Consider the following 14143-nt stretch of genomic DNA (forward strand, 5'->3'; position numbering starts at 1 on the left):
AAAATGTCAAAAATTTGTCATGAATCTCTTTCTTGTTTATTTTCCAGCTAAAATACTTCCATTGACCACATAAAAACAGCATTTTTATTGCGCTTTTTCTCTAGAGACTCGCTTTAAATAGTGAAACCCGTTATCTACATCTTTAAGCCACATTTAAACCAGTGTGTGTGGCACTGAGAGCAGGTGGCAGTGACTATGATGGTGGAAACTGGAATCAAACCTTAAACCCTCAAGTTGCTGTTACATGTTATCATGAATTTACCTGCATATTACATATATACTTGCAGCATGTGTATAAAGCGGTGTTGGAGGCTTTGGGAGGTTTTTATGAAGAGATTTTTTGCGGAATAGAGTGTACCCTTATTACCTGCAATGTTAGCAGCCTCTTACTGGCAGTTTTTTTTTACTATTTAGAATGCACAAAAAAAGAAAGACATTCTTGTCCCACACGTGAATGAAAGGCCGTAAAAAAAAAAAAAAGTGCAGTTTTCTTTTAAGATAATACTTTTACCAAGTTTTGAGCGAATAAATGCGTGCATTCAAGGAACACGTTTAAAGGAGACTTGTGTAAGAATCTGGCCAGAAATGGTACTGCAATCACGGTCAAAAGTATGTAGTCCCCTCCCCCTCTCCCTGACTGAGGTTGCCAGATATGCATTTACATTTTACACAAAAATTAGGCTATTTTCAGGAAGATGTATGTCATGCATGCGTACAATATCAAAACAAATGGCAACCATATGTTATTGTCAGTACATTCTGAAATCAAAGACTAAAACGAACTACAACCAATGCTAGCAATGGTTATACTGTTGAAAATAAGTAGCGCATGCTTAGCAGCCTAATGTACACACAAAACTAAAGAGGAGACATTTTACCAAGGTATGCCTATAGGCTACTGTTTCAAACGTTTCAGATTGCCATATAACTTGGTACATGTACTCCACAATTTGCAAACACGAATGAGGAATTATTTTATCATGTGATTTGGCTGTCTCCATACGTTTCTCATTGCCATGACAGTCGTGCTCATGTTGGAACCCATTTCCTCAGCGTATCAGTATATTGAGAACGAAATAGGCACTGACACTACCCATATCCACATAGGTTTTATTTGTAGAAAATATATTGTGCCCTGTCAGTTGGATGACACATTGACATACAGGCTAACGGGCATATATTTCCCCCGTTAGCCTGTATGTCGATGTGTCATTGACCGGGCTAGCATGCTAAGCATTCATTGCACGGACATACTAGCTTTGTTAGACATGATCATAGACTGTATTGGACAATATAGTTTACATACAAAATGTCCATGTTATAGTTTACATACACAATGTCAATTTCCATTTATTACAGGTAAGAAAAAACTTGAATTTCTTACTTACCTATCAAGGAGGAAATTAGCAAGTTTGGCATAAGATGAAAAAATATTTTCCGCCTTCAATCGTCTCCATCTTTCAAAGGCATCCCCGATACAAATCCTTGTTTTGTTCCTGGCTTTGTCATGAATAACTTGAGAATCGTAACGTCGCATTTTAGATTTACTAAGGTCTGACATGTTTAGTAACTTTACCAGTGGCAGTAGCTAGACAAAGATGGCGGTGTGTAACTGGGAACCTGGATGTGACACACTCACAACAGACTGTCTAATTGGTTAAAACGGTGGAGGGCAGGATATCCAAAATGAAAACAATAACATGATTTCATGGCTGTAAATCACATTTTGAAATGAGTATATCATGGCTGAACTACTGTTATCAGTTCTAGACGTATTCCAAAAGAACATGATTTATTAATGCCTTTTGACATATCAGGGCCATTTAATGATGACTTGACATGCAATCCTTACAAATTGCTCCTTTTTAAAAAAAACAATCTATATGACATAAAAAATTGCATTGTCAAAATAGTGGGAACTTTTTAAAATGTGTAATTAATTACAATTGATTATATTTTTGGAAATAAGTTAAATTATACCAGAAAGTACTTCACAGTAGTTCATCACAATTAATCAACTTTCAAAAGTGTGATTAAACAGTCAAAAATTAATCAAGCACCTGTCCTACGACATAAGAATATTATTAATTGTGTATATCCACCTGAGAACCAGTGTCCTTTGCAGTGGACATTTGTGTTTTGTATTTTGTTCAGAAATGTGTAACTCTGACAAAATAGACCAAAAACAAATGCCAAAAACGCTGGTTCTCAAGAGAATATACTGTATGTCTATCATAACCAAGTGTTTCTAATAGACCAAATATTCTAACGTAGCGCAGAGCTGAGCATGATCCTATTCAATTATCTCTTAAAAGCATAAAATGAAGAATTGTCGCCTCTGGAGTGGGCAGAGGTCTGTTTGTCTGACTGTCTGGTTGTAGATTAGGGATTTGACACACATTCATAAACACAAGTAATGACCATATGAGCAGGTGAATGATTTAGGCAAGTCAGGGCTTGAACCTGCTATACCTGACAACTAAAAACCATGACATTTTCTGCCTAAGGTTTTAAAACAACCAAGCATTACTGGGGATGAGACAGGAAGGAACAAGAGTTCATGAGCAGGAACAATTGTAAAATACTAAATAATATTTCTCCTGACATTCTTGAAGCAAGTTTAAACAAATACACCTCACAGTCCAACATCACCAGATGGATTAATCTATGAGCATCTTGTAGTCGTTACACCAAATCATATCACGTTTCCCCTTAGTGGCCACCCTCACCATTAGAAGTGGTCCACATCATGAGCTTGTAAATGCCAGCCCTTTACGTCATTAACCCATAATTGCAGCTCTCGATTGCGGTAATGTATCAAATAATTATTTTGTTATCTTTGGCTGCGTATGTAAAACGTTTTATTGTATATCGCCGTACCCAACATGATTCTGGTTTTCCTATTAATTTCTGGGACTGTTAAGTTTTACGAGGGCAACAAGGCATGGTCTGCAGTAGACCATTTAGAAGCACATACTTTATTCTTGCTGGTTCTGTTTCGGAAGCGGTTCATCTTGTTTTTCCTATTCACAGATGGCCGTTGGTAGCACAAACACATTGCAATTGCTTTCATTAAGGTCAGGAAAACAAAGACAGGTCACAAGGCAAAGTAATGTAAAGAGAGTTCAGGTACCACAACCGTAAAAGCACCTGTTTGTCTTTAATGCAGCAACGCAACACAAGTTGGGGTTGACGTTACTTATTTTGCTCTTAGGGCCTTATTCTCTCGTGTGCTTGAGTAAAAAAAGCTGCGCATTTGCACAGATTCCAGCCACACAGCGTTTTCCCTTTCGACCTCAGTCTGTCACTGTATGCCTTCATTCAAGATGCACACTGGGTGGAGTAATCCTTAAATGTGGGCTGGGCGTTCCCAGTCAAATCTGAGTTCATGCATATTCTCTCATCGACACAAGTACCTTTGTTCTTGCAATAAATCCAGCGCCCCTCGAAGGCAAAACGTTATATTGCACTCGAAGTTTGGATGCAGTGTACACCACACGTAATAAAATGATAAAACTAACTTCCAGAAAGCTATCAAATCAATTCTGATCGCTTCAATTGGAGACACTATAAAGCCTCCTGAAATGAGAATATAAAGACTATAATGCCATTCTGAATTAACTATCGAAATGAACATCATTGTCTCGTTCGCTTAAGTGGAAAAGAAAAAGGGGGCAGCACATGTCGGCCGTGTTTGGACATCCTGGGAATGGACATTCAACACATACAACGATTTCATCTGGATGGTGATCGATAAACTAAATGTTTATTCAACAGAAAATACATACAGTATAAAATGTAACTTCTATCAATTTATTCGATTCATTTTGTTGATAGTTAATGTCACGCTCCTCCAGGTAAGCAGACTTACACAAAAACACACACAAACAACTGTGTTGACCGATCTTGACGCATCGCGGCTTCACAAACACTTGTACTAAACAAAACTATGAACGTTACAGATAACATTAGAGTGGCTTTAATTACAAGTAAACAAAGTTACATCCAGTAGGAAGAAGACGCTGTTGAGCATGCATACACACGCTACAACACATTAACAGGACAAGTACTGCATGGATTGACGACAGTTATGGCTGGCCTTCTCAAATTCAAAGTGTTATCTTTTTCCTGAATTTCAATGACATTCACAAGTGTTATTACGATTCTGTGTTCCATGATTTTCACACAACCAAAAAAATGCGTCCTGACAATGTCCGCCTCATTTGTATTGAGCATGTCTTTATTAACTTAAGCACTTTGCCTCACTTGCGTGTTCACAGGCTGGATGGGAGGATCCGAAAAAGAGAAACTTAACTTAAGCGCAAACGGGGGAATTGGGCTCATAGAGTCTACATTATATATGACCATACCACCCTGCGGGTAGCAAAGTGACTGGCCAAATAGTGAAACTGTGCAAAATAAATTAATACATTCTCTCTCTCTTATACACCTCCTTACCAAAATATAACAATAATGAAAGTGACTGGAAATTGTGAATAATGTGAATGAGCCTTTGTGAATGATACCTTTCGCATTCTGGGGTGAAGGTTTTAAATGAACTCCTCTATCCACACTTGTAATTGAATGTGCACTAAAATTAAAGTGTTCTTGTTATAATTATACACCCATTTCAATTAACCACAATGTTTCATGCTAATCGGTGGTATCATTTTTGTGGAATACTGTTCTAACACCAACCTGTAAAACCTGTGACAGACGAAGGGTTCCCCTTTGTGGTTCCCTTGATGGCCTGCAGTGCAATCAGGTATTCTGTTCCTGGCTTCAAACCTGCAAGAAAAAAGTATCAATCAGAATTCTGCCATTTTTGTCGTCTATAAATGTCTGTCGATGCGACCTTACCCACGATTGTGTGTTTCGTTCGCATTTCTTGGCTCCTCTGCACACTCATGGCCTCCTCCTGTCCCGATGGGTCGGTGTACGTGAGTCGGAAGTGATCCACCTCGGATTGTGGGTTTTTCCAATCAACCTGGATGGAGACTTCTGTCTGGTCAAGAACTTGGATGTCTTTGACTGTTGAGACCCCTAGGGCGGATAGTCATGTGTGGGATTGGGTGTGGAACAAGAAGCATACTGTATGCGGTCTTTAAGGTACACACTACATGTTAATACATTAGGACCAATCATCACCTTTCTACCTTTTCAAGAGTCACAAAGTACAGTTACGTTCCGAAAATACATAATTCTGAGACAATGTTGCAACACTATTTTTGTAGAAGTAAAGATATTGCATACGTATTATGCGGTGTAGTTCTACACCACTGAAATAAAAATATATATATCAGCATCGACAATGTAAAAAACAAAGTAGTGGAAGGAACTCTGAATGTTCTGAACACCTATTTCTATGCACATAGGATAGGTCTTCATTGACACAGCTCAACTCCCATCGCCAACGTCATGTTGTTCTCAGGGCCGTAACCAGGATTTGACAAATACCGAGTTCAAAAAGTCGTGGTCCAAGCGGAGCTTTGAAAGGCTGAAATCATTGGTATCCCAGCATCATATAAATATTATTATTATTTCCAGAAGAACAAAAGCTTTCATTGAGGCACAACTATCCCGTTGTATTATCTAACATCTTTGACAATCTGCATGATTTTGCAACTATCCACTTTTTTTTATTAATACGCTGAAGTTTAGCGTTTAACAATTTTAACAACAATGGAACGAAAAATTTTAAACCTTGCTACAACCTCACCTCTTCACCGCGTTTAGGGCCTTGGCGACTTTAATATCTGTGAACAGAATAATCACCTGACTGAGGCCCTGTCTACATTAAGCCGGATAACTCCTTAAACAAATAATTATTTAGCCTAAGTACCGTGTCAGCCACACTAACCCATCATTTAAGGTCCCCCTCCTTGGATAATTTCTTACACGGTAAGTGCGCCGTGTATTTCTTAAATCTCCGGCTTTTAGCTTTGTATGGACTCATTGGACCAATGAGTCCATGACATGTGACAATTTAGTTAGCGTGGAGTTATATAAAGGCTGTCCACAATTGTCAGGCTTGTCCCTGACAGTTTGGTCAAGTTTTAGTTTTTCCTCTGTCATTTTCTGTCAGCGCTTTCATTTTGTCTTCATTTCCTGATTGTCTCCCTGAGTGCTGCTTCCCCTCAGCTGTGGCTGATTGGCACCTGGCCACACCTGGTGTCAATCAGCCAGCTGCTATTTAAACCTGCCTTCCCCTCCAGTCAGTGCTGGATTATTGTCATTGTCATTAATACTTGTTGTCACTACTACCTGTCATTATACTTGTCGTTGTAGCTCTGTCTACTTTTGTTCACTCTGCTCATGTCATAGTTCCTTCGTGTCACAGTAAGTGTTTTTGTTTCTTGTCCACAGTTAGCCTTTGTGCTATTTTAGTTCATAGCCAAGTTTGTTCTCCGCCTCGTGCGCGCCTTTTGTTGTTACCCTTTTGTTCGTTATTTTGCTATAGTGCTAAATTAAATCATGTTTTCTCGCTCAATGCCTGCCGTCATCTCTGCATCTTGGGGTTCGTCACCAATATACCCTGACAACAATGATATTATACAGACAGCGTTTCACATCAATTTCCTTTGGTGAAACCAACATTAGTTACATCAGTATAATTTAATGTTAACATTACGTTGACAGCAAATTTCGGATCTGATGATGTTTAAAGTAAAAGTGGAGTTCATCCCGTTATGTTGTCTGTAGTTGTAGCAGGCTGCGCATGACCAAAGATCTTATATTGAGAGAAGATGATCTCTATTGCATGGTGACGGCGTGGCGCAGTGGGAGAGTAGCCGTGCGCAACCCGAGGGTCCCTGGTTCAATCCCCACCTAGTACCAACCTCGTCATGTCCGTTGTGTCCTGAGCAAGACACTTCACCCTTGCTCCTGATGGGTGCTGGTTAGCGCCTTGCATGGCAGCTCCCTCCGTCAGTGTGTGAATGTGTGTGTGAATGGGTAAATGTGGAAGTAGTGTCAAAGCGCTTTGAGTACCTTGAAGGTAGAAAAGCGCTATACAAGTACAACCCATTATGTATAGCACAGACAATGTAATACACAAAGTATATTTGCAGTCAGTCATATCATCTTATTTTTGTTACTTAAAAAAATACCAAGGACAGGACCTCGGTGTTCTCAATGATAGTTAAGACCAGACAGCTAGTAAAAACTGCATCAACAGTTGCTAGTGAAAGCTAAATAGTGTGCTCTGTTTGTTTTCATCTGTTTCAAGACGCGACTAATCAACAGTCAACTCCCCACAGTCGACTGATTAATCGACTAATCAGGATACTCATCTTATTAATAGTCAAATTATTTCTTTTTACAATCAGAACAGAGTATTGTTGTGTTAGCTATATTATATTAGACACCCAAAAAAGTGTCTAGAGAGAGAGAGAAACACAAAATTCTACACAAGGGGTGTCAAACATACGGCCCGTGGGCCGGATCACACAGGATGAGTTTGCTAAGTATAAAAAAAAAAAGCGGAATTTTTTTAATGAAAGAAACCGCTGTTCGAAATGCGTCCACTAGATTTCGCAATAGCAATTCTTTGTAACTTTGTAGATTATGCTACATATGTAAAAAAACAAAACAAAAAAACACATGTTAGTGCACCAGTCGAGGAAAATGAGCAAATTACATAAATAACATCCTGTAATGTGATTTTGATATTGTTGTTTTTGTCTTGGGCAGCACGGTGGAAGAGGGGTTAGTGCGTCTGCCTCATAATACGAAGGTGCTGAGTAGTCTGGGGTTCAATCCCAGGCTTGGGATCTTTCTGTGTGGAGTTTGCATGTTCTCCCCGTGACTGCGTGGGTTCCCTCCGGGTACTCCGGCTTCCTCCCACCTCCAAAGACATGCACCTGGGGATAGGTTGATTGGCAACACTAAATTGGCCCTAGTGTGTGAATGTGAGTGTGAATGTTGTCTGTCTATCTGTGTTGGCCCTGCGATGAGGTGGCGACTTGTCCAGGGTGTACCCCGCCTTCCGCCCGATTGTAGCTGAGATAGGCTCCAGCGCCCCCCGCGACCCCGAGGGGAATAAGCGGTAGAAAATGGATGGATGGATGTTTTGTCTTGATAGATTGAAAATTAACACAATGAGTTGACTGATGAACATTATCACATAATTTATTCAGAATGTATTAACCGCAACATGCAAGTGTAAAAAAACCCAACAACATTATGATTTGTACATTTTCAGAATGTGCTTGTTCTATTTTTAAACAAAGAAAACAATCTGAAGTTGTCTTTATTTTTAAGTTATTGTGATTTTACCAGTCCGGCACACTGGGGAGTAGATTTTTCTCTGTGTGGGCCCCGATCTAAAATGAGTTTGACACTCCTGTTCTCCACAGATAATTGTTATTCATTGAGGAATAAATATTTCCAAATGTAAATATATGTGGGGGTGGGGGGGAAATGTCTTCCTTAAACTGTCTTTTGATATAGATCGTTTGGCTGTATCCTCTTCCTCGCACAGTCAAGAGCCAGACTAAGTGGCAAAGTGGGGGTTTTCCATGACAACGGCAACAACACGTGAGAATCCGCCGCAATCTGTTCTGTCCGTCTCTCTCCCTCTGCTCACATCTGCCTTCCCCCACATCAGTGAGGGCGCCCGATTCACATTAAACACACTCATTTCCTCGTAATGAGCCTTAAACCTAAACTTAAACAAACCAGATCTTAATGAAACACTTTCTGAATGTTGTGCTTGACAGACACAGGTTAGGACTTTCCATGCACTATTTAATTGGAAATATTGTAGTAAGCCATCCAACCACTTATAATAATAAGACTGGAGGCCCTCTAAAAATACCTGTTCTATGTTGAATGATTCAAGGAACTTTGTCATACAAGAACACATGACACTTAAGTCGGTTGATTTTACCTGTGACAAATACATAAAAGTCAGCTGTGTGAACCAAAGGCGGGAGTAAGTCAATATATTGCAAGTCCATAGTCTTTATTCCCAAGTCCTAGTCAAGACAAGACAGGTCAAGTCAAGTCTCAAATAAGTACGAGGCAGGTCGAAAGTTACCAGCTTGGTATTTTTTCGTCCTTTCTAGCCATTGGCTCTGTTAAGACATAGCTTTTGCTAGATAATGCATTTAAATTATATGACATTCATAATTATAATTAGTCCAGAGTGATATAGGTTTAAGTGACAAATCTTGATGCTCTTGCTTTAACCTAATATTTAAAATGAGACACAGACGTGAAAGTCGTTACACACAAGACTTTCCTTGCTGACGGTTGAACATATATAATAAGGTGCGACACAGGTAAGCAAAATACTCTCATACAAGGACAATTTCTACAAAACCTAAAACCAGTGAAGTTGGCACGTTGTGTAAATCGTAAATTAAAACAGAATACAATGATTTGCAAATCCTTTTCAACCTATATTCAATTGAATAGACTGCAAAGACAAGATACTTAACTTTCGAACTGGTAAACTTTTTTTTTTTTTGCAAGTACCGGTAATAGCTCATTGGGAATTTGATGCATGCAACATGTTTCAAAAAAGCTGGCACAAATGGCAAAAAAGGTGGCAATAAATACTTATAAAGTTGAGAAATGCTCATCAAACACTTATTTGAAACATCCCACAGGTGAACAGGCTATTTGGGAACAGGTGGGTGCCATGATTGGGTATAAAAACAGCTTTCATGAAATGCTCAGTCATTCACAAACAAGGATGGGGCGAGGGTCACCACTTTGTGAACAAATGCGTGAGCAAATTGTCGAACACTTTAAGAACAACATTTCTCAACGAGCTATTGCAAAGAATTTAGGGATTTCACCATCTACGGTCCGTAATATCATCCAAAGGTTCAGAGAATCTGGAGAAATCACTGCGTGTAAGCGGCAAGGCCCGTGACTTTTGATCCCTCAGGCGGTAATTCATCAAAAAGCGACATCAGTGTGTAAAGGATATCACCACATGGGCTCAGGAAAACTGTCAGTAACTACAGTTTGTTGCTACATCTGCAAGTGCAAGTTAAAACTCTACTATGCAAAGCCAAAGCCATTTATCAACAACACCCAGAAATGCTGCCGGCTTCGCTGGGCCCAAGCTCATCTAAGATGGAAAAGTGTTCTGTGGTCTGACGAGTCCACATTTCAAATAGTTTTTGGAAACTGTAGACATCGTGCCCTCAGGACCAAAGAGGAAAAGAACCATCCGGAATGTTATAGGCGCAAAGTTCAAAAGCCAGCATCTGTGATGGTATGGGGGTGTATTAGTGCCCAAGGCATAGGTAACTTACACATCTGTGAATGCACCATTAATGCTGACTGGTACATACAGGTTATGGAGCAACATATGTTGCCATTTAAGCAACGTCTTTTTCATGGACGCCCCTGCTTATTTCAGTAAGACAATGTCAAGCCACATTCTGCACATGTTACAATAGCGTGGCTTCGTAGTAAATGAGTGCTGGTACTAGACTGGCCTGCCTGTAGTCCAGACCTGTCTCCCATTGAAAATATGTGGCGCAATATGAAGTGTAAAATACCACAACGGAGACCCCGGACTGTTGAACAACTTAAGCTGTACATCAAGCAAGAATGGGAAAGAATTCCACCTGAAAAGCTTCACAAATTGGTCTCCTCAGTTCCCAAACCTTTACTGAGTGTTGTTAAAAGGAAAGGCCATGTAACACATTGTAAAAATGCCCCTGTGCCATCTTTTTTGCAATGTGTTGCTGCAATTAAATTCTAAGTTAATGATCATTAGGGACGGCGTGGCGCAGGGGGAGAGTAGCCGTGTGCAACCCGTGGGTCCCTGGTTCAATCCCCACCTAGTACCAACCTCGTCATGTCCGTTTTGTCCTGAGCAAGACACTTCACCCTTGCTCCTGATGGCTGCTGGTTAGCGCCTTGCATGGCAGCTCCCGCCATCAGTGTGTGAATGTGTGTGTGAATGGGTAAATGTGGAAGTAGTGTCAAAGCGCTTTGAGTACCTTGAAGGTAGAAAAGCGCTATACAAGTACAACCCATTTATCATTTATTATTTATCATTTGCAAAAAAAATTTAGTTTCTCAGTTCAAACATTAAATATCTTGTCTTTGCAGTCTATTCAATTGAATATAAGTTGAAAAGGATGTGCAAATCATTGTATTTGGTTTTTGTTTACGATTTACTCAACGTGCCAACTTCACTGGTTTTGGGTTTTGTATAAAGGGGAACAAAGAACAGCATGTTTGTTAACAATAAACACATAACTTTAGTAATTATGCATGATCGCGCATGTTAACAATTATTCACAACAGGAAGTACTTCAGCAACGCTAAAGTCGAGCACCGACACACCCCTCCCGTTAAGATAGCAAAGACCTTTTATCGGTAAGAACAGTTGTTAGATTTTTTTTTTAATTAAATGTTTTTTGTACTAATAACATAACTTTTGACATTGACAATAAAGTAATATGCATGAAAATCGGTTGAAAATTAGCGTGTGTTTTATTTTCCTTACACATGCATTGCATTGAATTTTACCGTAGCCCTGACTAAGATGGCCGCCACATAACTGACGTATCAGGGAAATTCCGGTCTCTCATCGGCCTTTGCGTCGCAATGTGCACATTATAAAGTTTTGTTTTATGTCATTCATAACTTACTGTTTATTCCACCCTTACTTATTTATCCTTTTTTTGTGTGTTATAATTTTGTGGGACCATACATTTAGACAGTTATATTAGTCAATTCATCGTATGTTTTCAAATGCATGCATACGTCTAATGTCAAATGGGAATTAAAACAACTGCCTTACTGGAGAGACTGCGCAATGGCGGTAAGAAGTATTTGCACATTTGTGTCGTATGTTATCTTTGACATTGAACAATGGCTGCTTGGTCATGCGGGACTAGGCGATTTTGTTGCAATGCAAAATTGTCAGGTGGGCAGAATATTCATGGTTATATTGACTTAGTCATGCAAAGTAGTGTTGTTTATTACAGCTGAGAACACGTCTACTGAACACCCTCACCTAATCACTCTAGTCTTATGAAGTTGTAATGCTAAAGTCCACAAGTCACTGGTCAGTGATATCAGAGTCCAAGTCGAGTGCAAGTCTTGTTTTAATGATATTGTCGAGTCCAAAGTCATCAAAATTGTGACTCGAGTCTACACCTCGGGTGTGAACCACTGCACAACCTGCAGCATTACCTGTTGTAGCTTCCATGTTTTTCGCTTCACTTTGGATGCCTCTGATGACAGCCTGGATTTGGACAATGTAAGTGAGCCCAGACTTCAGACCTCTGATGAGGTAGGAGCTTTCCATGTTGGGAACCCGAAACTAAAAAAAAAAAAATAATATTAATTAAAATACTTGTTACTATAAAATCACAATAATGTCAGTGCTGCCAAATTTTGGAAAAAGACAAGAGTGAGACTTTAGTGTCATGATGCGTTCAAATTTTTTGGGGCCTTGTTTAACATCGATTTATACCTTTAAGACTGATGTCCTCACCTCCAGCGGCTCTCCCTGCACTGTGGTCACTGTGTTATTAAATACTGTTTCACAGTGGTTCTCAAAGTGGATTCCAGGGACTCTGTGAGTTATTTTAGGACAGTCTAAATGGACCCTTGCAAGGTCTGTAAATCTGACCGTGTTGGGTTCATTTGGTTCCACTGACAGAGTTAAGGATATACCTTGAAATTTAAATATTTGAGAAACAATGCTTTAGGGGGCTACATTTATATTTACAAGTCTGTAACTGACAAACACACACATTGAGACTGATGTTAAGAGTCTATTTTTCAAGTGGCCAAGAGAAGAGGCAAATAAATGTTACACAGCTTTGCAACAAACACAGGACAATAATAGACTTGCGTGGGGCTTGGCAGCTCTGCAATAAACTTACCTTCTTCAAGGCAGTCCCTTGACCTTTAGGATGATAGCTTAAAACGTAATACTCGGCCCCAGGAACGGGCACCCAGTCCACCCGGAGGGAGACGTCGGTTTGCTGGACCAACCTTAGACCTTGAGGACTGTGGACTGTAAAAAGAAACACAAAAAGCCAAAACATTCCATTTATCAACAAACGGCTTTTATATGCTAGGGGGTATCTGTTTTTGTTGACAACAGAAATACAAAGAAATAGAGCAACATTTTGTCCATAATCGTTGAAGTAAATCCCCCTTAATCTTTGTTTTTGCGCAGTGTTTGTTGGTTATTTAGTCAGGTACTTTTGTGGGCAACAGGGAGTCCTCAAGCAGTCCATTGAAAGAAAGTAAGAAAGTTCTGTCTTATGAACACTTATAACAGAAATAAACTACTTTATTTGAATTAAGTGAAGAAGTAAGTGACTGACAAGATGCTATTTTAAAGAAACATTTTTTGTATTTATCTGTCTTTTCAGTTTGGAGGAATTTTTAACAGTGACTGTGATAGGCATTCTATTTATATTAAAATTAAACATCTAAGCCCTAATTGGCGCTGTTGAATGTTGAATTGTAACAATAAGCTCAATCCACTTTGTGCATTTTCTTCCTAGAACTGAGATGCAAAAGGTGAAGATGCCTGTCCTCAAGAGGCTGAGACGATAACCTAAAACACAGCGCTCTTCATTGGAGGTGATGGAACAACTGACATCAGGGGAGAGGATGATGAAGAAGACGAAGGTATGGAACTATGGCGATGTACTGTACAGCAGCCAAGACAAAGTAGAAGGCCAGTCAGCTACGCTTCAGAGTGAGGCTTTCCACAAATTAGGCAACCTCTGTGGCGTTTTAATAGTAGGTGAATAGATACATTTAAATAAATAAAGCTTTGCAGGCAGAAACATGAGAATTTTGCTGAAGGAAAATGTCAGCGCTGTCCACTTGACATAAGACAAAGTTAAGAATAATTGTCATCAGATTTTGGGCTTGAGTAGCTTAAAGCAACTTGCTGACCTGCTCAGTGGCATTGTGGTTAGAGTGTGCGCCCTTTTTATTTGGCTTTTTGTCGTGACCAAAAAAGTGACTTGTAATAGTAGTTAACTTACTTTTACACTTAATTACGAATGTGAAAACATGCTACTTGTTGACATGTTGAATGGATTATTTCTACTTCCATAGTTTGCCTGCTCAGTGGCATTGTGGTTAGAGTGTCCGCCCTGAGATCGGTAGGTCGTGAGTTCAAACCCCGGCTGAG

The 14143-nt window shown here is 39.6% G+C and overlaps 1 protein-coding gene across 1 annotated transcript in view; it reads right to left on the bottom strand.

Annotated features, from left to right (window-relative positions):
- Nucleotides 1–14143, bottom strand: part of tnn (tenascin N) — a 51398-nt gene that overhangs the window by 16192 nt on the left and 21063 nt on the right. Inside the window, exons 5-8 of the mRNA XM_061979389.2 lie at nucleotides 12870–13003; nucleotides 12172–12301; nucleotides 4861–5043; nucleotides 4699–4788 (exon numbers count right to left, since the gene is read on the bottom strand). Coding sequence (XP_061835373.2) covers nucleotides 4699–4788; nucleotides 4861–5043; nucleotides 12172–12301; nucleotides 12870–13003 — 537 coding nt within the window. The remainder of the gene's footprint in view (nucleotides 1–4698; nucleotides 4789–4860; nucleotides 5044–12171; nucleotides 12302–12869; nucleotides 13004–14143) is intronic.

This window comes from Nerophis lumbriciformis, linkage group LG19 (assembly GCF_033978685.3).
Source record: "Nerophis lumbriciformis linkage group LG19, RoL_Nlum_v2.1, whole genome shotgun sequence".
Taxonomy (NCBI): Eukaryota; Metazoa; Chordata; class Actinopteri; order Syngnathiformes; family Syngnathidae; genus Nerophis; species Nerophis lumbriciformis.